The sequence below is a fragment of the Arvicanthis niloticus genome, chromosome 5 (genome assembly GCF_011762505.2).
Source record: "Arvicanthis niloticus isolate mArvNil1 chromosome 5, mArvNil1.pat.X, whole genome shotgun sequence".
Taxonomy (NCBI): domain Eukaryota; kingdom Metazoa; phylum Chordata; class Mammalia; order Rodentia; family Muridae; genus Arvicanthis; species Arvicanthis niloticus.
The window spans coordinates 41,447,836-41,464,702 of record NC_047662.1 but is presented as its reverse complement, the minus strand read 5'-3'; the positions used below and the strand labels follow the sequence as shown (position 1 = coordinate 41,464,702).

Here is a 16,867-nt window from a genome sequence, read left to right as displayed (position 1 = left end):
GAGGCGCTTCCTAATTGAATCTTCATGTGTTTGTTTTATTTTCAGTGGACTACCTAAACCAAACTTCAGCCACTTAACGGATCCTTTTGACACACCAGCATTTAACAAACTTTATAGAGGTTTGTGAATCTAAGGCTTAAAGTTGCTTGAAACAACTTTAGCATCTTTCCTAAAATTTAAGACTGCCAATTTTCTTGAAAATGCAAACAACAGAAATTATGACTGTGGAGGGAGGTCTAATCAGGGAGAGCAAGCAGCCAACTGGTGAGCTGTGGTGTTTGTGGCTGCTTCTCTGTGTCCTGCTCCCTGTCTTTCCCATATTCCTTTTCTTCTTGACGCCTCCCCTTCACCTTTTCATTCTTCCATTAAGAAAGCAAAAGTAGAAAAGAGAAAAGACCTTAAAATTATTTTTTAAAACTTAGTTACATGTAATGATATTTGTTAAATTAAGAGGACCTTAGGTGTCGGGGAACTGGAAAGGGCATCTTTAAGTCTTACTATTACTAGAAAGAGAACCAGTTTGAGCAGATTTCTTCTGCTACTTTGTAGATAAATTAATATAAAATATTAAAGATTATGAAAATATATACTTACTAAATATATATACTGATTTTTTTAAAAATTTAACATCTGTAGTAACTGCACAATGAGTGGTTACATGATCACATTATAATTTACTTTCCAGTTTGCCAACAGTGCATGTTACAGAGACATTCTTAAGTCTCCTTCTTTTTTCTGTTCTTTTAATCATGGTAGTTATTTTTTCCTTCTTTCCTTCCTTCCTTCCTCCTTCCTTCCCTCTCTCTCTCCCTTCTTTTTTCCCTTCCTCCTTCTCTCCTCCCTCTCTCCTCTCCTCCCTCCTTTGTCACCGTCAGTCTTCTCTGTGTCTCCTCTAGTCCAGGATCAGTCTCTCACTTCCTCTCACCAGTGTCTGTTTTTAGCACACTCTTTCTGCTTCAGGCTTCATCCTGTTAAGCCAGTTATTCCAAGAGAGTATTTTCTGTTGTTTCTAGCTTTAGATTTTCTGTTCATAGACTCATAATCTCCAGAAATACTTTAGTCAGTGCACACATTTTATCACGAGAAACAGAAGACTTTTGCAAGTGAGTTTTATGAAGATCCTACAAGCACTGTAACCAGGAAAGTGGTGGAGTGGATTTTGCTGTGGACCCCCTAACCCTTAGAAAGAAGGGGTTCGTCCTTTGTAGCATCTCAGTCTCCTTGTTCTTTTTAATTCTTGCTTGAAGCAGAATTACTCAAATTAGAAAATTGGCAACTTGAAGTAACAGCTGCATGTTTATCATTTCCTGTGATTGCTGGAGGATGAAATACATTGAACAAACAAACAAAAAAATGTTCTTAGAACAGAAAATGTTATGGAAAAATGCTTACAAGAGTTCTTGTGACATTCTTTTTTAGTTGTTCCAATCAGAAAAATCCATGCTCTGACCATCACGTGGGCACTTCCACCTCAACAGCAACATTACAGGTAAGCCTCAAGGGAGAGTCCCTTCATTCAACCTGGAAGTCGCAGCCATAGTTTTAGAGAAGGCTGGGTGGTTTATGTTTAGGGTTTCTATATTTAAAACTCAAGTGTTTTTTAACTTGGAATTTAGTTACTAGATTATCAAGTCTTAGGTATTTCATGGTTTTTCTGGGCATAAAGAGTAGAATTTTCAGCCAGATGTGGTGAGGCACACCTTTAGTCCTAGCACTTGGGAGGCAGAGGCTTACAGATCTCTGGGTTTGAGGCTAGCCTGGTCTATAGAAATAGTTCCAGAACAGCTAGGGCTACACAGAGAAATCCCGTCTCAAAAAACCAAAACCAAAACCTAGATTTTTCTTACAATGAATAACTTTACCTGAGTCTTTGAAATTAGATATCTGGGATTGTTTACTTTACTAATTACTTTTTAGTAGTTGTAGAGTAAAATATATTAATTTATGATTTATTTTCCATGTCACGAATCTTTTATTTACTTGTCAAAAGTGAAAGTTAAATAGCTTTAGGTCCCAAGGATTTACTTCTGTGGGTTAGGTTTTATGTAAACTAGGGTAAATTACTAGGTTATCAATGTTCGAGCAGCATGGCTTGGGCATAGTCCATAGCTGCTTTACTCTGTGCCAGTCTAGTATGTGTGTAATTCAATGAATATTCTAGTCTATATTGTGAAGGCTTTGAGAGTTGTGTGTCAGAGTTGAAATCACATTTTGATTTTTTAAGACCTTTACATTTTAATGTAAAGACATACATTTTAATTACATACATTTTACATACATTTTACATTTTAATTTTAAGACATACATTTTAATGGATGTGATAGCCAGTGCCAAAAGTCTCCATGTGTTTATTATGTTACAAGCATACTACCTAAATGAATTTTGAAACCTAAGTAGATTTACTCATGTGTGTGTGTGTGTTGGATAAATCTTATTTAGGGGAGCACACTTTAAAATTGTAGTAGAAACTAATGGCAAAAGAATTTGAACAATATGTTTTTACATTTGTTATTACTGTGTGGTAATAACTGTGCTGCATGAGATTCTGTGAGTAGTAAGTGGTGAGTCAGATGAAGAGGAAAACAAAAATGCATTAAATCCTATCTTTGGTTCAAGACCTCAAGGTACTTAAACTAAAACTAGACTCTAGATGTTCCAACCTTTAGCATAACACTTTTTTTTTTTTAAGTCATAGAGCTTGATACAGTAATGAAAGCTTTTGTAAAAATCTGATTATGGACACTGGTTCATATATTGGGTTCTACAATGTTAGTCTATATTATGGAAGAGGGATCCTGGGAGATGGGGGACAGGAGGATCTGTGGGGCTCATTGGCCAGCCGGTCTAATCTAATAGGTAAACTCCAGGCCTGTGAGAGGCTCTGTTTCAGAGCAGGCAGAGACCATAAAACTGATAACTAAGATTTTTCTCTGGCCTCCACATCTGTGCATACACATGCAAGTGCACACATCTATACAAGAAAACACACACACACACACACACACACACACACACACACAACCTCAAAAAATAAAAATAAAAAAAAATACCACTTCTCTTTCCTGTAAAAGGTGGCAACCTTACATTTTGGAATTATTCTGCTCTTTCAGTGAGTTTACATGAAATGTCTTACCATTTTCTATTTTTATATTATGGATGTTAGCTGATTATAATTTCATGTTTACTGCATTCATAAGAATAAGCTTAGATTCTCAAATCTTGTATATTTAAACCTTATTTTGACTTCTGATTTTTACTTTTTTTTTTTTTTTTTTAAAGGGTGAAGCCACTTCATTATATTTCCTGGCTTGTTGGACATGAAGGCAAAGGCAGCATTCTTTCTTACCTTAGAAAAAAGCAAGTATTCAATTATTAATTATTTTTTCTATAATAGTCTCTAAATAATAAACAGTAGGTTTTACCATGCATTGCTTTGCTTTAGTTGTTATAAGGTCTAGAATCAAAATGCTAATCATAGCCATAATGATAACCCAGGTCATTTTAATGACCATATTTTAAAATTTTTATTTATTTTTATTTTATGTGCATTGGTGTTTTGTCTGGTCCCCTGGAAGTGGATTTACAGGCAGTTGTAATCTACCATGTTGGTGCTAGAAATTGAACCTAGGTCCTCTGGAAGAGCAGCCAGTGCTCTAACTGCCAAGCCATCTTTCCAGCTACTAATGACCGTATTCTTGAGGTTTCTTATAAGCTGTCTTTTTAGCTCATGTTGGAAATAATTACAAAATTAAAACAAAATTATACATGAAAATTAACACAATTCCATAATTATATAAAAAAGTTTAGTTCTAATGAAAGAATTTGAATAAGTAACTCAATTATTTAAGTGCTGTGGCTCTCTAGGGTTTCCAACCTAGAAAGTGGACTGTAGAAAAATCCTCCTGAGAATATGGAGTTAAGAAAAGTCTATGTGGGCTGGAGAGATGGCTCAGCAATTAAGAGCACTGACTGCTCTTCCAGAGGTCCTGAGTTTAATTCCCAGCAACCACATGGTGGCTCACAACTATCTAGAGTGGGATCTGATGCCCTCTTCTGGTGTGTCTGAAGATAACTACATTGTACTCATATGCATTAAATCAATCAATCAATCAATCAATCAATCAATCAATCTTAACAAGAAAAGGAAAAGTCTATGCAGCTGTTAGTAGAGTGTGTCCTAATGCATCTAAGCATCTGTTTCATTTCTAACCAAACAGAAGAAGTAGAACTTTAGAAGTCTGGATTGTACTGTAGTTTCTTGTCTTTTTCTTTGTACTAATTTGAGAATAAAAAGATAGATGAAAATTTTATAGAAATAATATTTAAGACATATTGTGTTCCAGAAGTTGAGAGGGCAGTTATTACTGAGACATTGGGTACATCTGTGATCCCGTCAGGATGTGGCAGTGAGCCTTGAGGTGCGCATGGCTGTTTGTTCTGAGCTCCTGGTCATGCAAGCTCTTTACTTTGGTGGCTGCCCTCTGAGTTCAGTTTTTGAAGTTATTTTAGCCAGGACAGTCTACTTGCATTGCTGCTTTGCTGGTAACCCACACATGATAGGTATAGCCTCAAAGAGCTCATTTTACATTGCGAGCTGGTTATATTCTATGTGTTTTAAGACTTGTGGCAGACAGTAGCAGAGAGGATAAGTGAAATGGCCCTAGTAACTGTATGTAATACAGTTAATTTATGTGCTTTTACTTTATTTTCATTAGTAATCACATTGGTATCAGGTAGCCTTGCCATTAAACAGGTCTACTGTTTGCTTCTGTTGACTTCTAAATATACTATAATTCCTTGGACTGACTCCTAAAATTTGAATTTTAAAACTTAATATTGTTGGGTGTGCTTTTCACAATCCTGTAATCTCAGTTCTCAGGAGGCAGGAGGATTGCTGCAAGCTCAAGTCTAGTCAGAACTATGTTGTGGCTCTGGTTTCAAACAAACAGCACTCCTTTAACCCTTAAAAGTCTATATTTACATCAAAAACTCAGGTTTCAAAAATTTTCACAGAAATGTTGCTGACTATTCGTTTAAAGGCTTACTAATGAGATTAATTCTCCAACTGTAGGTGTTGGGCTCTTGCATTGTTTGGTGGAAATGGTGAAACTGGTTTTGAGCAAAATTCTACTTACTCAGTGTTCAGCATTTCTATCACGTTGACCGATGAGGGATATGAGCATTTTTATGAGGTAAGTAAGTGGAGTTATTTTTTTCTCTAGATACTACTTTATGCAAAAGACTAATGAAATGTTCTACTTCCAGGTTGCTCACACTGTCTTCCAGTATTTAAAAATGCTGCAGAAGCTAGGTCCAGAAAAAAGGTAATAAAAAAGGATGAAACTAAAACCCAGCACAACTCTGATTTTAGGCTGCCAACAGACATGTTTAGTTCTACAAGATGGTGCTCTGTCGTTTCCTACTGTTTCCTCTGTCGGCTCTACCTGATCCCTCTGCCGGAGTGTACACTATGGTGTTGTGCACGGATCTACTCAGCCCTTTATATTTTTATGCCTCTTTTCTTTTGGGTGATTGCAATGAGAAAACTTTAATATATCTTCTAATTGTCATGTTCTCTTTTTACAGAGTTTTTGAAGAGATTCAGAAAATCGAGGATAATGAATTTCATTACCAAGAACAGGTATTAGAATTCAAATTCCTTTCGCATGTTTTCTGTGAACAGGTTTGAACTGGTGTGACCATTGTTTTACCTTATGGAAGTGTCACTGAGATTTTAATTATGCCCCTCTGATGGCACACACATGATATTTCTATGTAGTCACCTGTTTTGCTTATCCTCTTTGATAAACATTCAAGAGAGAGCTTGCCATGGAATTCAGTAGTTTGGGAATTCAAATATTATGAAGGTATTCTTCATGGTTAATCAATAGTAATTACCATGTGTAATAAATATTAAGAACACTTGAGCTTTGGGACTTAAAGGAGAGGAGTTTTTCCTTGATTGAAGTTCTTTGTGGATATAATGAATTTTAATTGATCTTGGCAAACACATAAGCTTTGTTTATAATCTAGGGGATTGGATGTACATGGGTAAAGAACTTGATGGGGTTGGTACACACTGGCTCAGTAAGTAAAGTAAGTCCTTGCTGTGCATGCACGAGGAACTGAGTTTGGAACTCTCGTTCTCATGTAAATAGGAGTGGAGCTGGGCATGGTGGTTCCCACCTTTAATTCCAGCATTTGGAAGGCAGACGCAAGCCTGGCCTGTGTAGGAAGTTCTATTTCAACTTTTACCTTTGGCATACACTTGAGTGCACCCATGTACACACATGCGTATGTACAGAAGCTTGGGGTATTGTGGAAAGTTAATGATCCTGTATATCTGTAGGATAAGCACATAGAAATGAAAGTATTCTTATAATACTGACAGTAAAGAGCTTAGAGAAGGAGTACGTGTATGTGCGTACGTGCACACGTACACGTGTCCTTTGGAAGTCTAAAGTCTGTGGGTCGCTGCTCAGAATAATGGTCAACTCCTTAGCTTTTGAAAAGTTGTCACTGCTCAGGGATCGCTAGTACTCTGTCACCTAGGAATCACTGGTGATACTTTTTGTTTGCTTTTCTCTCTGTATTTTTTATTGACCCACTTACAGTTACATGGCCTGTAGTTCACTCTCAATGACTTATCATATTTGTTATACAGGCATTCTCTCACATAACATCTCAGTCAAGTATCTTGCCACAACTGGGAAATTGTTAGTGTACAGCAAATAGAATAGTGTTTTTTTTTCTTTCCTTTTTCGAGGCAGGGTTCTCTGTGTAGCCTTGGCTGTTCTGGAACTCACTGTGTAGACCAGGCTGGCCTTGAACTCAGAAATCCACCTGCCTCTGCCTTCCAAGTGCTGGGGCTAAAGGTGTGCGCCACCACCGCCCGGCTAGAATAGTGTTTTTAAGTGTGTAAAAGTACAACTGACAAAAGAATAGAATTAAAATGTTCAGAAAAATAATAGTAATGTGTCTCTCTTGTGTAATAAGATCCATTGGAATGTCTAATGATTTTCAGAGTTGTTCAGCAGTGAGAATACAGATGTTTTAAGTATCTGTAACAACTGAATTGTATTTCCTATGGGTGGTAGTTACAGACATTGCTCATATTATAGTGGTATATTGCTGATATCAATAATATTAATTTATTTTTACTTGGTACTGGGGACTCAACATGTCATAGCAGGCAGGTGCTCTCCCTATGTGCTGCTCTTCTGGGTTGCTTGCTTGCCCAGTACCTACTCTATGCTTTTATATCACTGATCAGCTTTTAGGTAGTAGGATCCTTTTGTCACAGCAAATACTTTGAATCCCTTAGGTTTCTACCATGTTAGTAAGTAAGAATAGTTGCAAGGAAACTGGTAAGAATAACTTATTTAAAAAGTAAAACAGAGCCAAGCCTGGTATCATAAGCCTGTACTCTAAACTACCTTGGAGGCTGAGGCAGGAGGATTGATTCTTTTTTTGGTTTTTCGAGGCAGGGTTTCTCTGTGTAGCCCTGGCTGTCCTGGAACTCACTCTGTAGACCAGGCTGGCCTTGAACTCAGAAATCTGCCTGCCTCTGCCTCCCAAGTGCTGGGATTAAAGGCGTGCGCCACCACTGCCTGGGCAGGAGGATTGATTCTAAGTTCAAGGCCTGTGTGTGCTACTGAGTGAGTTAAAGGCTATCCTGTACAACTTAGTGCGGCTGTCTCAAAATAAAGTAAAAAAAAAAAAGAGTTTGTGTATGTATTACTTTTATTTTGCTGTGATAAAACACCAGGACCAAGACAACTTATAAAAGAAAGCATTTAATTGGCTTATGGCTCTTGAGGGTTTCTGTCCCTGGTGGTGGGTAATGGATGGCACAAGTGTCTGAAAGCCCTCCTCTCAAACTGCAGGGAGGAGGCAGACTTCACTGGGGGTGGTGGGAGGCTTTTGAGAGATAAAGCCTGCCTCAATAACACATCTCTTTCAACAGGCCACACCTCCTAATCCTTCTCAAATAGTTGCAATGGAGATGAAGTATTCAGACATATGAGCCAATGGGGGCCATTCCCATTCAAACCACCACAGTGTAATGTGGGTGTACAGTAAAGACTTGAATTGATTGCTTCTTTTTCCCCTGGAAAATTATTTCTACTTTAAAAACCAGAGAAACTTGTCATTCTTTCACTTTTAAATTGAGATAGCATACTGATTAATATAACTTCTTTTTAGAAAATTTATTGGATATTTTATTTACATTTCAGATGTTATCCCCTTACCCCATTCCTCCCGCGCTCCCAGAAACTCCCTATCCCATCCCCCCTCCTCCTGCTTCTATGAGGATGTGCCCCCCACCTATCCCCCACTCTCACCTCCATTCAACATAGTAAATGTCCATTTTTAGTACAGTGTGATATTTTAATACATGTATACGATATATAATGTTCTGATCAGAGTAATTGGCATATCTATCACCAAAATATTTAGGTTTGTTTGGGGAGTATTCAAATTCTTTTTTTTTCTAGCCATTTTGAAGCATTTGTCATTCACATAATTCCCTTTCTGCTCTTCAGAGTACCATTACTCCTGTATCCTGTGGGGCCTGTGCCTGCCCTCAGTCATCTCCAGCCCTGCCTTGTGCTTTTGATACCCACCCTCTGCTCTCTGTTTGTGACACACTGCAGTTTTATTTATCTCAAAAGCAGTTGTTAGTGGTAGGTCCCATCTTTATGGAAATAGAAATCATGTTGGGCACTTGACGGAGTTCAGTGTGGGGCTGCTCTCATGACAAGCTCCTGTAACTGAAGCGGGTAGGTTGGTCTTGAGTTCAGTGTGGGGCTGCTCTCATGACAAGCTCCTGTAACTGAAGCGGGTAGGTTGGTCTTGAGTTCAGTGTGGGGCTGCTCTCATGACAAGCTCCTGTAACTGAAGCGGGGTAGGTTGGTCTTGAGTTCAGGGTGGCACTTTGCAGGGGAAGCCCCCTGGCACCGAAGCACAGGCTTGCTGTTTCTTGATATTCTGAGCATCATCTTCAGTGACAGTGTATTCTGTTAGAACCTCTCAGATGCTTCTATCTCGAGTATGTGTGTTGTGACAGACTAAGGACAGCAATGGCGGCTCTGGTGTGAACCGATTGTACCTCTTTACAGACAGATCCAGTCGAGTACGTGGAGAACATGTGTGAGAACATGCAGCTGTACCCACGTCAGGACTTTCTCACCGGAGATCAGCTTCTGTTTGAGTACAAGCCAGAAGTAAGGAGCACTCCAATTTAAAACTGCTTTAGGTGGTGGCATATGCCTTTAATCCCAGGACTCAGGAGGCAGAAGCAAGCAGATATCTGTGAGTTCAAGGCTAGCCTGGGCTACAGAATGAGATTCAGGACAACCAGGGAACATAGATAAATCCTGTCTCAAAGAAAAACAAAACAGAAAACCAACACCCCCCCCCCCAAAAAAAAAAAAAAAAAAAAAAAAGCTTGCTTTAGGAGAGGGGAGTGAAAATGTGTAGAGATATATTTAGGAACTGTGAGAATGCAGAGAACTTGCTAAGTTAGTCAGAGGTTTTGTTTGATTAAAGGAAAGACTAATAAGCAGTTTTTCACAAGTTTACAGTTTCACAGTTTACACAAGGCCATCTTTTTTTTTTTTTTTTTGGATACGTGTATCATGTATCCTGTGCTGACCTCCAGTTACCTTTCTTTGTAATTGAAGGTAGTCTTGAACTCCCAATCCTTGTGCTTCTTTCAGCTGCTATGGTTACAGGCATGCATCTCCGTGCCGAGTTTATGTGGTAGTAGCTGTCAGACCCCGGGCTTCTTGCATGCAAATGATTTACATCTCCAGCCCAGTATGTTCATCTTTTAATATAAAAGATGAAAATCAGAGCTTCTTACACACTATTTGTAATTATTTGAGTGCTGAAACACTTAAAATAACTAAGGGAGTTCTAAGCATTCTTTAAAAAAACGTTGCCTAGCTTTTAAGTGCAAACTGAAGACAGTTACAAATTATAATACTAAATATTTATAAGAAAAATTTAAGAGTCTTCCTGTATTAGAAATTAATTACTTATGAGCTGGACCTGATGGCACAGGTCTATAATTAGAGCTGCTGGAGAGGCTGGCCTAGGAGGATCTTAAGCCTGGTAAAGATCCTGTTTTAAAATAAAAAGTCAGAAGAGGTCTGGGGAAGAAACTCGGTGGAGAATTTGCCTAGCATAAATGCACAAGGCCCTCGGTTCAATTCCTTAGGGCTACAAGGGAAAAATACTTTACTATAGTATGGTGTGCAAATGAAGTTAGTTCTCCACTACTGGGGAACAAGTTGACTTGTTCCTATAGGGTAGCTTATGTCAACTTAGGGTAATTTGCTCTAAGTGAGTATCTGTCAGTGTTTGGAGAAATTTTGCCTGAGACAGGGTAGGGTGTTCCTAGGACCTAGTGGGTAGAAGCCTGAGATGGTACAAACCATCTTAAAATGCACATGATAGAATTCAACAATAAAGAATTATCTGGCTCAAGATACAGCTTATGATAAAGTGTTTTGCCACCTGTTGAAGGTACAGTAAATGGCATCTGGTTAGTTATTATAGTCCCGTTAAAGCGTGACATCCAGATGAGCTGTGTTAAAGCACCACGAGGACACACATTTGATGTTTGTCAGTTATACCTCAATAGAAGTAAAAGTAAAGTTTTTGTAATAGTAATAAACTTACAGAGTTTTATAAATTAGATTTATGAACTAGAAACAGTTCACTGAGTATCATGACACTGTAACAATGCAAATGTTTTTGGTTTTTAAATAGGAGTTTATTTACTTAAACTGTTACTTAAATGTTACTTAAAAGAATAAAATGTAAATTAAATTGTTACTTAATCTTAAATTGTATTTTACATTTTATAATTCCCCTCTCTCATGTCTCTTCCTGTCCTCTTTGTTAGGTTATTGCTGAGGCCCTTAATCAGCTGGTTCCCCAGAAGGCAAATCTTGTTCTTCTGTCTGGTGCTAATGAGGGAAGATGTGACCTCAAGGAGAAGTGGTTTGGGACTCAGTATAGCATAGAAGGTAAGTTACTGTGATGATTCTCCTTTATTTAAGTATATCTGACTCAGCTGGGGACGTTTAAAAAAGATTATGTATGTAAATGTGTGCATGTATGAGTTTATGTGCAACCATGTGTGGATACCTGCGGAGGCCAAAAGGTGTCAGGTCCCAGTAAAGTGAAGTTATAGGAAGCTGCGAGCTGCAATGTGGGTGTACAAGCAGCAGGTAATTTCTACTGCTGAGCCATCTTTCCAGCCCCAGCAGCTGGGAATGTTTATCCTTTAATAATTTGGTGGTTCTTATGGAGACAAAGAAATGTGTGTTCATATAGTGTGTGTGTGTGTGTGTGTGTGTGTGTGTGTGTAACCTTTTTTAGCCCAGAGTTCCACTGTTCTATCATAGTCCTTTACAGCAGCAGCCCACTCCTGGCACCATAGGTAGGGTTTCTGTTGTGATAAAACATCATGGCCATAGCATCTTGGGAAGGAAAGGGTCTATTTCTTCTTACAACTTTCATGTCATATGCTATCACTGAGAAACCAGGGCAGGAATTTGAGGAACCTGGAAACTGGGAGTCAGAACTGAAACAGACCACATGAGAGGGCTGCTTATTGCCTTGTTCTCCATGGTTTTCCCAGCCTGCCTTCTTGTAGCACCCAGCACCTGCCAGGGGTGCACCACCCTTCCCTATTAACTGCCAATCAAGGAAATTCCTACAGACTTTCCTGCAGGCAACTTGGAGGGAGGCATTTTCTCAGTTAAGAGTACCTCTTAGATTTGTTTAGTAGTTGTCAAAAACGAACCAGGACACTGGCCTCAAACTCACAGAGGTCTGAGTTACTGGCATTAAAGGAGGGCCTCACTGTGCCTGGCAAAAAGTATACACTTTTAAAATTTTATTTTGAAATGAAACCTACTCATATTTTGTACTTTTCAGTATCTTTATATTTATGAATTAGTGAAAGCATCCTCCTTAACTGGGTATTTGATAGTTAGACGGCACTCTGTACTACTGCTATTACTGATTTGCTGATCTCAGGCGAGGTTTGCTGTGTAGCCTGGCTGACTTGCCTGCGCCTCTCCTTTTAGTCTATTGTAAAGACGTGCTTCTCTGGAGGCCCCACTGCCTTGCTCCTGCTCTGTGCAGTGGACTCGGAATACCAAACTATTCTTCTAAAAAGAGAGAAAAGAAAGAGGAAAGGAATGAAAGGAGGGAGGGAGGAAAGAAGGAAAGATGGAAAGAAAGAAAGAAGGAAGGAAGGAAGGAAGGAAAGAAAGAAAGAAAGAAAGAAAGAAAGAAAGAAAGGAAGAAAGAAAGAGAACAAATGGAGGAAAAGGCACTTGTCAGACTTCATATGTGTCACCTGGCTCTGGACCAATGTGGTGACACATACTTATAATCTCAGCACCCAGAAAACAAGGCAGGATGACCAGGGAACTCCCCTGAGGGGGCAGTGCAGGCTGTGTAATGAGACACTGTCTCCAAAAGTAAAGAGGGAAGGACATACAGCAAGAAAGATTGATTCTGGGTCAGAGCCGGTCTGGGTGGGTACCAGGGCTGTACATTGTGAACCCTGTCTCCAGTGATGGCCGCTCTGTTGGGTCCTGCTTTGACTGGTGAGTTTCTAGGTTGCATAGCTATGCCTGCGGAGACATTGAGACATCAAGGCCAGTTGATGGCTGGTTTGTTAAGAGAGTTCTGAATGTTGTATTTGTTGGCTCTGTCTGTTTTTCCCCTCCACAGATATTGAAAACTCTTGGACTGAACTATGGAAGAGTAATTTTGACTTAAATCCAGACCTTCATCTTCCAGCTGAAAATAAGTACATAGGTCAGTAAAGCAGGGGTCACTGTGTGTGTGTGTACATGTGAAAGTAAAATAGGAGTCACTGTGTGTGTGTGTACATGTGAAAGTAAAGCAGGAGTCACTGTGTGTGTGTGTGTACATGTGAAAGTAAAATAGGAGTCACTGTGTGTGTGTGTACATGTGAAAGTAAAGCAGGGGTCACTGTGTGTGTGTGTACATGTGAAGGTAAAATAGGAGTCACTGTGTGTGTGTGTGTACATGTGAAAGTAAAGCAGGAGTCACTGTGTGTGTGTACATGTGAAAGTAAAGCAGGAGTCACTGTGTGTGTATGTGTACATGTGAAAGTAAAGCAGGAGTCACTGTGTGTGTGTGTACATGTGAAAGTAAAGCAGGAGTCACTGTGTGTGTGTGTACATGTGAAAGTAAAGCAGGAGTCACTGTGTGTGTGTGTGTACATGTGAAAGTAAAGCAGGAGTCACTGTGTGTGTGTGTACATGTGAAAGTAAAGCAGGAGTCACTGTGTGTGTGTGTGTACATGTGAAAGTAAAGCAGGAGTCACTGTGTGTGTGTGTACATGTGAAAGTAAAGCAGGAGTCACTGTGTGTGTGTACATGTGAAAGTAAAATAGGAGTCACTGTGTGTGTGTGTACATGTGAAAGTAAAGCAGGAGTCACTGTGTGTGTGTGTACATGTGAAAGTAAAGCAGGAGTCACTGTGTGTGTGTGTACATGTGAAAGTAAAGCAGGAGTCACTGTGTGTGTGTGTACATGTGAAAGTAAAGCAGGAGTCACTGTGTGTGTGTGTACATGTGAAAGACGCATGTAGTATATTTATTCAGAAGTACTGATGAGGCTAGAGAGATGGTTAAGAGTAATGGCTTGTTCTTCCAGAAGACTATGATCTCCCAGCTCCTACATGGTGACCCACAACCTTCTCTCCAGCCCCGTCTTTTATTTTCCCCTTTCTTTAAATTAATTATCTCATTTTTAAAAGGTCAGTCATCTATAATTTAAAAAAAATTGTACATTTGCTGCTTAGCCTACATGTATGTCTGGGTGAAGGAGTTGGATCCACTGGAACTTGAGTTATAGACAATTGTGAGCTGCCATGTGGGTGCTAGGAATTGAACCCAGGTCCTCTGGTAAAGCAGCCAGTGCTCTTAATCTCTGAGCCATCTTTTCAGCCCCTAAATTAACTGTCTTTTACCTACATGTTAATTAAACAGTTTGCCAGTAATTTGAAATGACAAAGTAGTTGGTATTTGAGCAGAACTGTTTGGTAACCTTTCAAAGTCCTTAAGCTTGGCAAAAGTTTATTCTTCTTGAAGAGTCTATTCATTCGTAAGTTGAGTTATACAAGTATCCTGACCCAAAGGCCACCCTCTCCAGGTTAAACATTACTTGGGAAAGGGAGTGAGGCTGAGTGTACAGAGATAAGAATCTGCTGTTGGGAATTAGATAGTTTTAGTTTTCGTCTATTTAAGGCAATGTGTACACTGTACTCCAGTATTTGAAAAGACTATCCCTCTTTTGTTCTTGTTGCTGTTAGCCACGGACTTTACACTGAAGGCCTTCGATTGCCCTGAAACTGAATACCCTGCAAAAATTGTGAATACTCCACAAGGTTGCCTGTGGTATAAGAAAGACAATAAATTCAAAATCCCCAAAGGTAAGATGCCACCCCTCTAAAGGAATGAAGTAGGAAAATCTTTCTCATCTGTAACAGCCTCTGTGTTCCTGTTGCCCTTTGAAGCCCCCTTTACAGTTACAGGCTAATAGTGTGCTCCCGTGCTTAGGAGTATATAAAGATGCTCTGCCTTCCAGGAAGTAGGAAGTCAGCTCTGGGCTGGTGACATGGCCTGCAGCTAAAGGCACTTGATGCCAAGCCTGATGCCCTACCTGTAGATCCCCAGGACCTGCATGATAGGAGTCGAGAACCAACTTCTAGCAATTGTCCTCTGAACTTCACACACACACACACACACACACACACACACACACACACACACAGACAGAGTGGCATGCATAAGAGCATGAGTGTACTCTCTTTCTCTTTTTCTTACATACACATACACACATAACTAAAAAATCCAGTTCCAGAAAGAAACTGTTTTTAAAGATTTTTTTTCCTTTCAGAAAAATGAAATTAGAACCAGTTATTTGACTAACTTACAGGATTAATAGTATTATTTAGACATTATTTTTAAAAACGGACTAAGATATGAGGAGACTCATTTCTAGATAGGATAGGGAGCCTATTCTAGAACTGTAAAGGGAACTCTTCCCCAACTGCTTATCTCTGTCTTTTGCTTTTAGCATAAAGCATGTGTAGTGAGCGCTCTCTCTAAGTTCCTTATCCTTTAGGTGACGGCCAAACCGTGTTGTTTTTGGAATCATAGTCTGAACCTTGGCAAAGCCTCCCTTTCACCATCTCTTCCCATCCCCTTTCTCTAGAACTTCACGTAACCCGTGATCCAGGCTGGTCTGCAACACAGCAAGCCCTGCCTCAGTCTCCCAGGCTGTGGGACCTGGGGCTGTGTTGTCACAGCTCTTCTTGGCTGAATTATAAGACTCAAAAACAGTTATTGCCATTCATGCAGCTTCGTTAGAAAAAGGCTTTTATTCCAACTTTTCGTGAACATTGAGTTGCGTGATTAATGTTTCTAACATGTAAACCTCTATAAATATTCTTGCCTGTCTGAAGTTAATGATAAATATGGTTTTCATAGACCTTTGTGTATGTGTCTGATATTCCTGTAGGTTAAAATGTGCCTTCTATGCTGCTTAATTGGAATGGTAAAAAATACCCTTTAAAAGCTTGAAGAATAAAAATAATGTAGCAGTAAAAAAGAATAGACGTGAAACGAGGCTTTAAGGATTAGTAGTTTATTTTGAACTTAAAAGCCACATTAAAAGAAAATAGTAGGAGATAAGATATTTGAGGCCTCTGGCCTTTTACATTTTATCTATGGTCTTTTCTTTCAGCCTACATACGATTTCATCTGATCTCACCTTTGATACAGAAATCTGCAGCAAAGTGAGTGTTTGGTTCTTGTTTGTTGTTTTTTTCCTCAAAAAAAAAAAAAAAAAAAAAAAAAAAGATTGACTGTGTGGGCTAGTTTTATGTGTGTCAACTTGCCATAGCTAGAATTCTTTTGTAGAAGGGGGAATCTCTGTAAAAGTGTCCCAACCAGACTTGCCTGTGGGAAAGCCTGTGGTACATTTTCTTGACTGACATCAGTGATGCCACCCATGGGCTGTTGGTCCTTTGTTTTCAAAGAAAGCAGGCTGAGCAGTCCATAAGAAGCAAGCCAGTGTATAGCACTTCTCCATGGCCTCTGCATCCCGTGTGAGTTCCTGTCCTGACTTCCTTTGATGATAAACTGTGATGTGGAAGTGTAAGAGAATAGACCCTCTACTTCCCAAGCTGCTTTTGGTCATGGTGTTTATCACAGCAGGGATGACCCTAACTAAGAAGCTGGTGCTGGGAATGGGGTATTGCTGTGACAGATGACCCAGTTTTCAGGAGGATTTTAGGAGGACTTTCGAACTTTGGGCTAGAGAAGCCACTTAGTGTTCAAAGCTTGGCGGGCTGTTCTGGGTACTTGGAGGGCTAATGCTGAGAGTGATGCAGATGCCAGGCCTGGCTCGTGAGCTTCCCACGAGAAGCAAAGACTCTATCGCCTTTTGTGCACTAATGTGACTGTGTAGCGTCTGGTTAGTTGGAGCTGAAAGCAGTTGTGATTAAGAAGAGATGAGTGCTTTGGAGGCAGACTCTTCTGGGAAGTGCTTCCGCGGGGCCAGCACACATGGTTTTTTCATTATTGGAGAGCAGGGTTTTTTTCATTCTGAATAGTTGGTTATTTTCTATTTCAACACTTAGGCTATGCTAGTTGTTTTATTTATTTTTTCTGTGCTTTAAACAAATTAGAAAAACTTGTAAGCAGATCACAGTTACTGGATTGGGAAAGGCCTTAAAGTTCAGCCCTCATTGTGAACTAGGTACATAGCCATCGCAGGCTGGCTCCTTGTCTGCAGAGAAG

At 39.6% G+C, this 16,867-nt stretch overlaps 1 protein-coding gene across 3 annotated transcripts in view; it reads left to right on the top strand.

Moving 5' to 3' along the window:
- Positions 1-16,867, top strand: part of Nrdc (nardilysin convertase) — a 61,882-nt gene that overhangs the window by 34,190 nt on the left and 10,825 nt on the right. For all 3 annotated transcript variants that reach the window (XM_034502013.2, XM_076934473.1, XM_034502014.2), the window contains 11 exons: positions 46-119; positions 1,420-1,489; positions 3,280-3,357; positions 5,072-5,192; positions 5,266-5,324; positions 5,587-5,641; positions 9,123-9,227; positions 10,916-11,039; positions 12,763-12,849; positions 14,374-14,493; positions 15,810-15,861. In XM_034502013.2, coding sequence (XP_034357904.1) covers positions 46-119; positions 1,420-1,489; positions 3,280-3,357; positions 5,072-5,192; positions 5,266-5,324; positions 5,587-5,641; positions 9,123-9,227; positions 10,916-11,039; positions 12,763-12,849; positions 14,374-14,493; positions 15,810-15,861 — 945 coding nt within the window. The remainder of the gene's footprint in view (positions 1-45; positions 120-1,419; positions 1,490-3,279; positions 3,358-5,071; positions 5,193-5,265; positions 5,325-5,586; positions 5,642-9,122; positions 9,228-10,915; positions 11,040-12,762; positions 12,850-14,373; positions 14,494-15,809; positions 15,862-16,867) is intronic.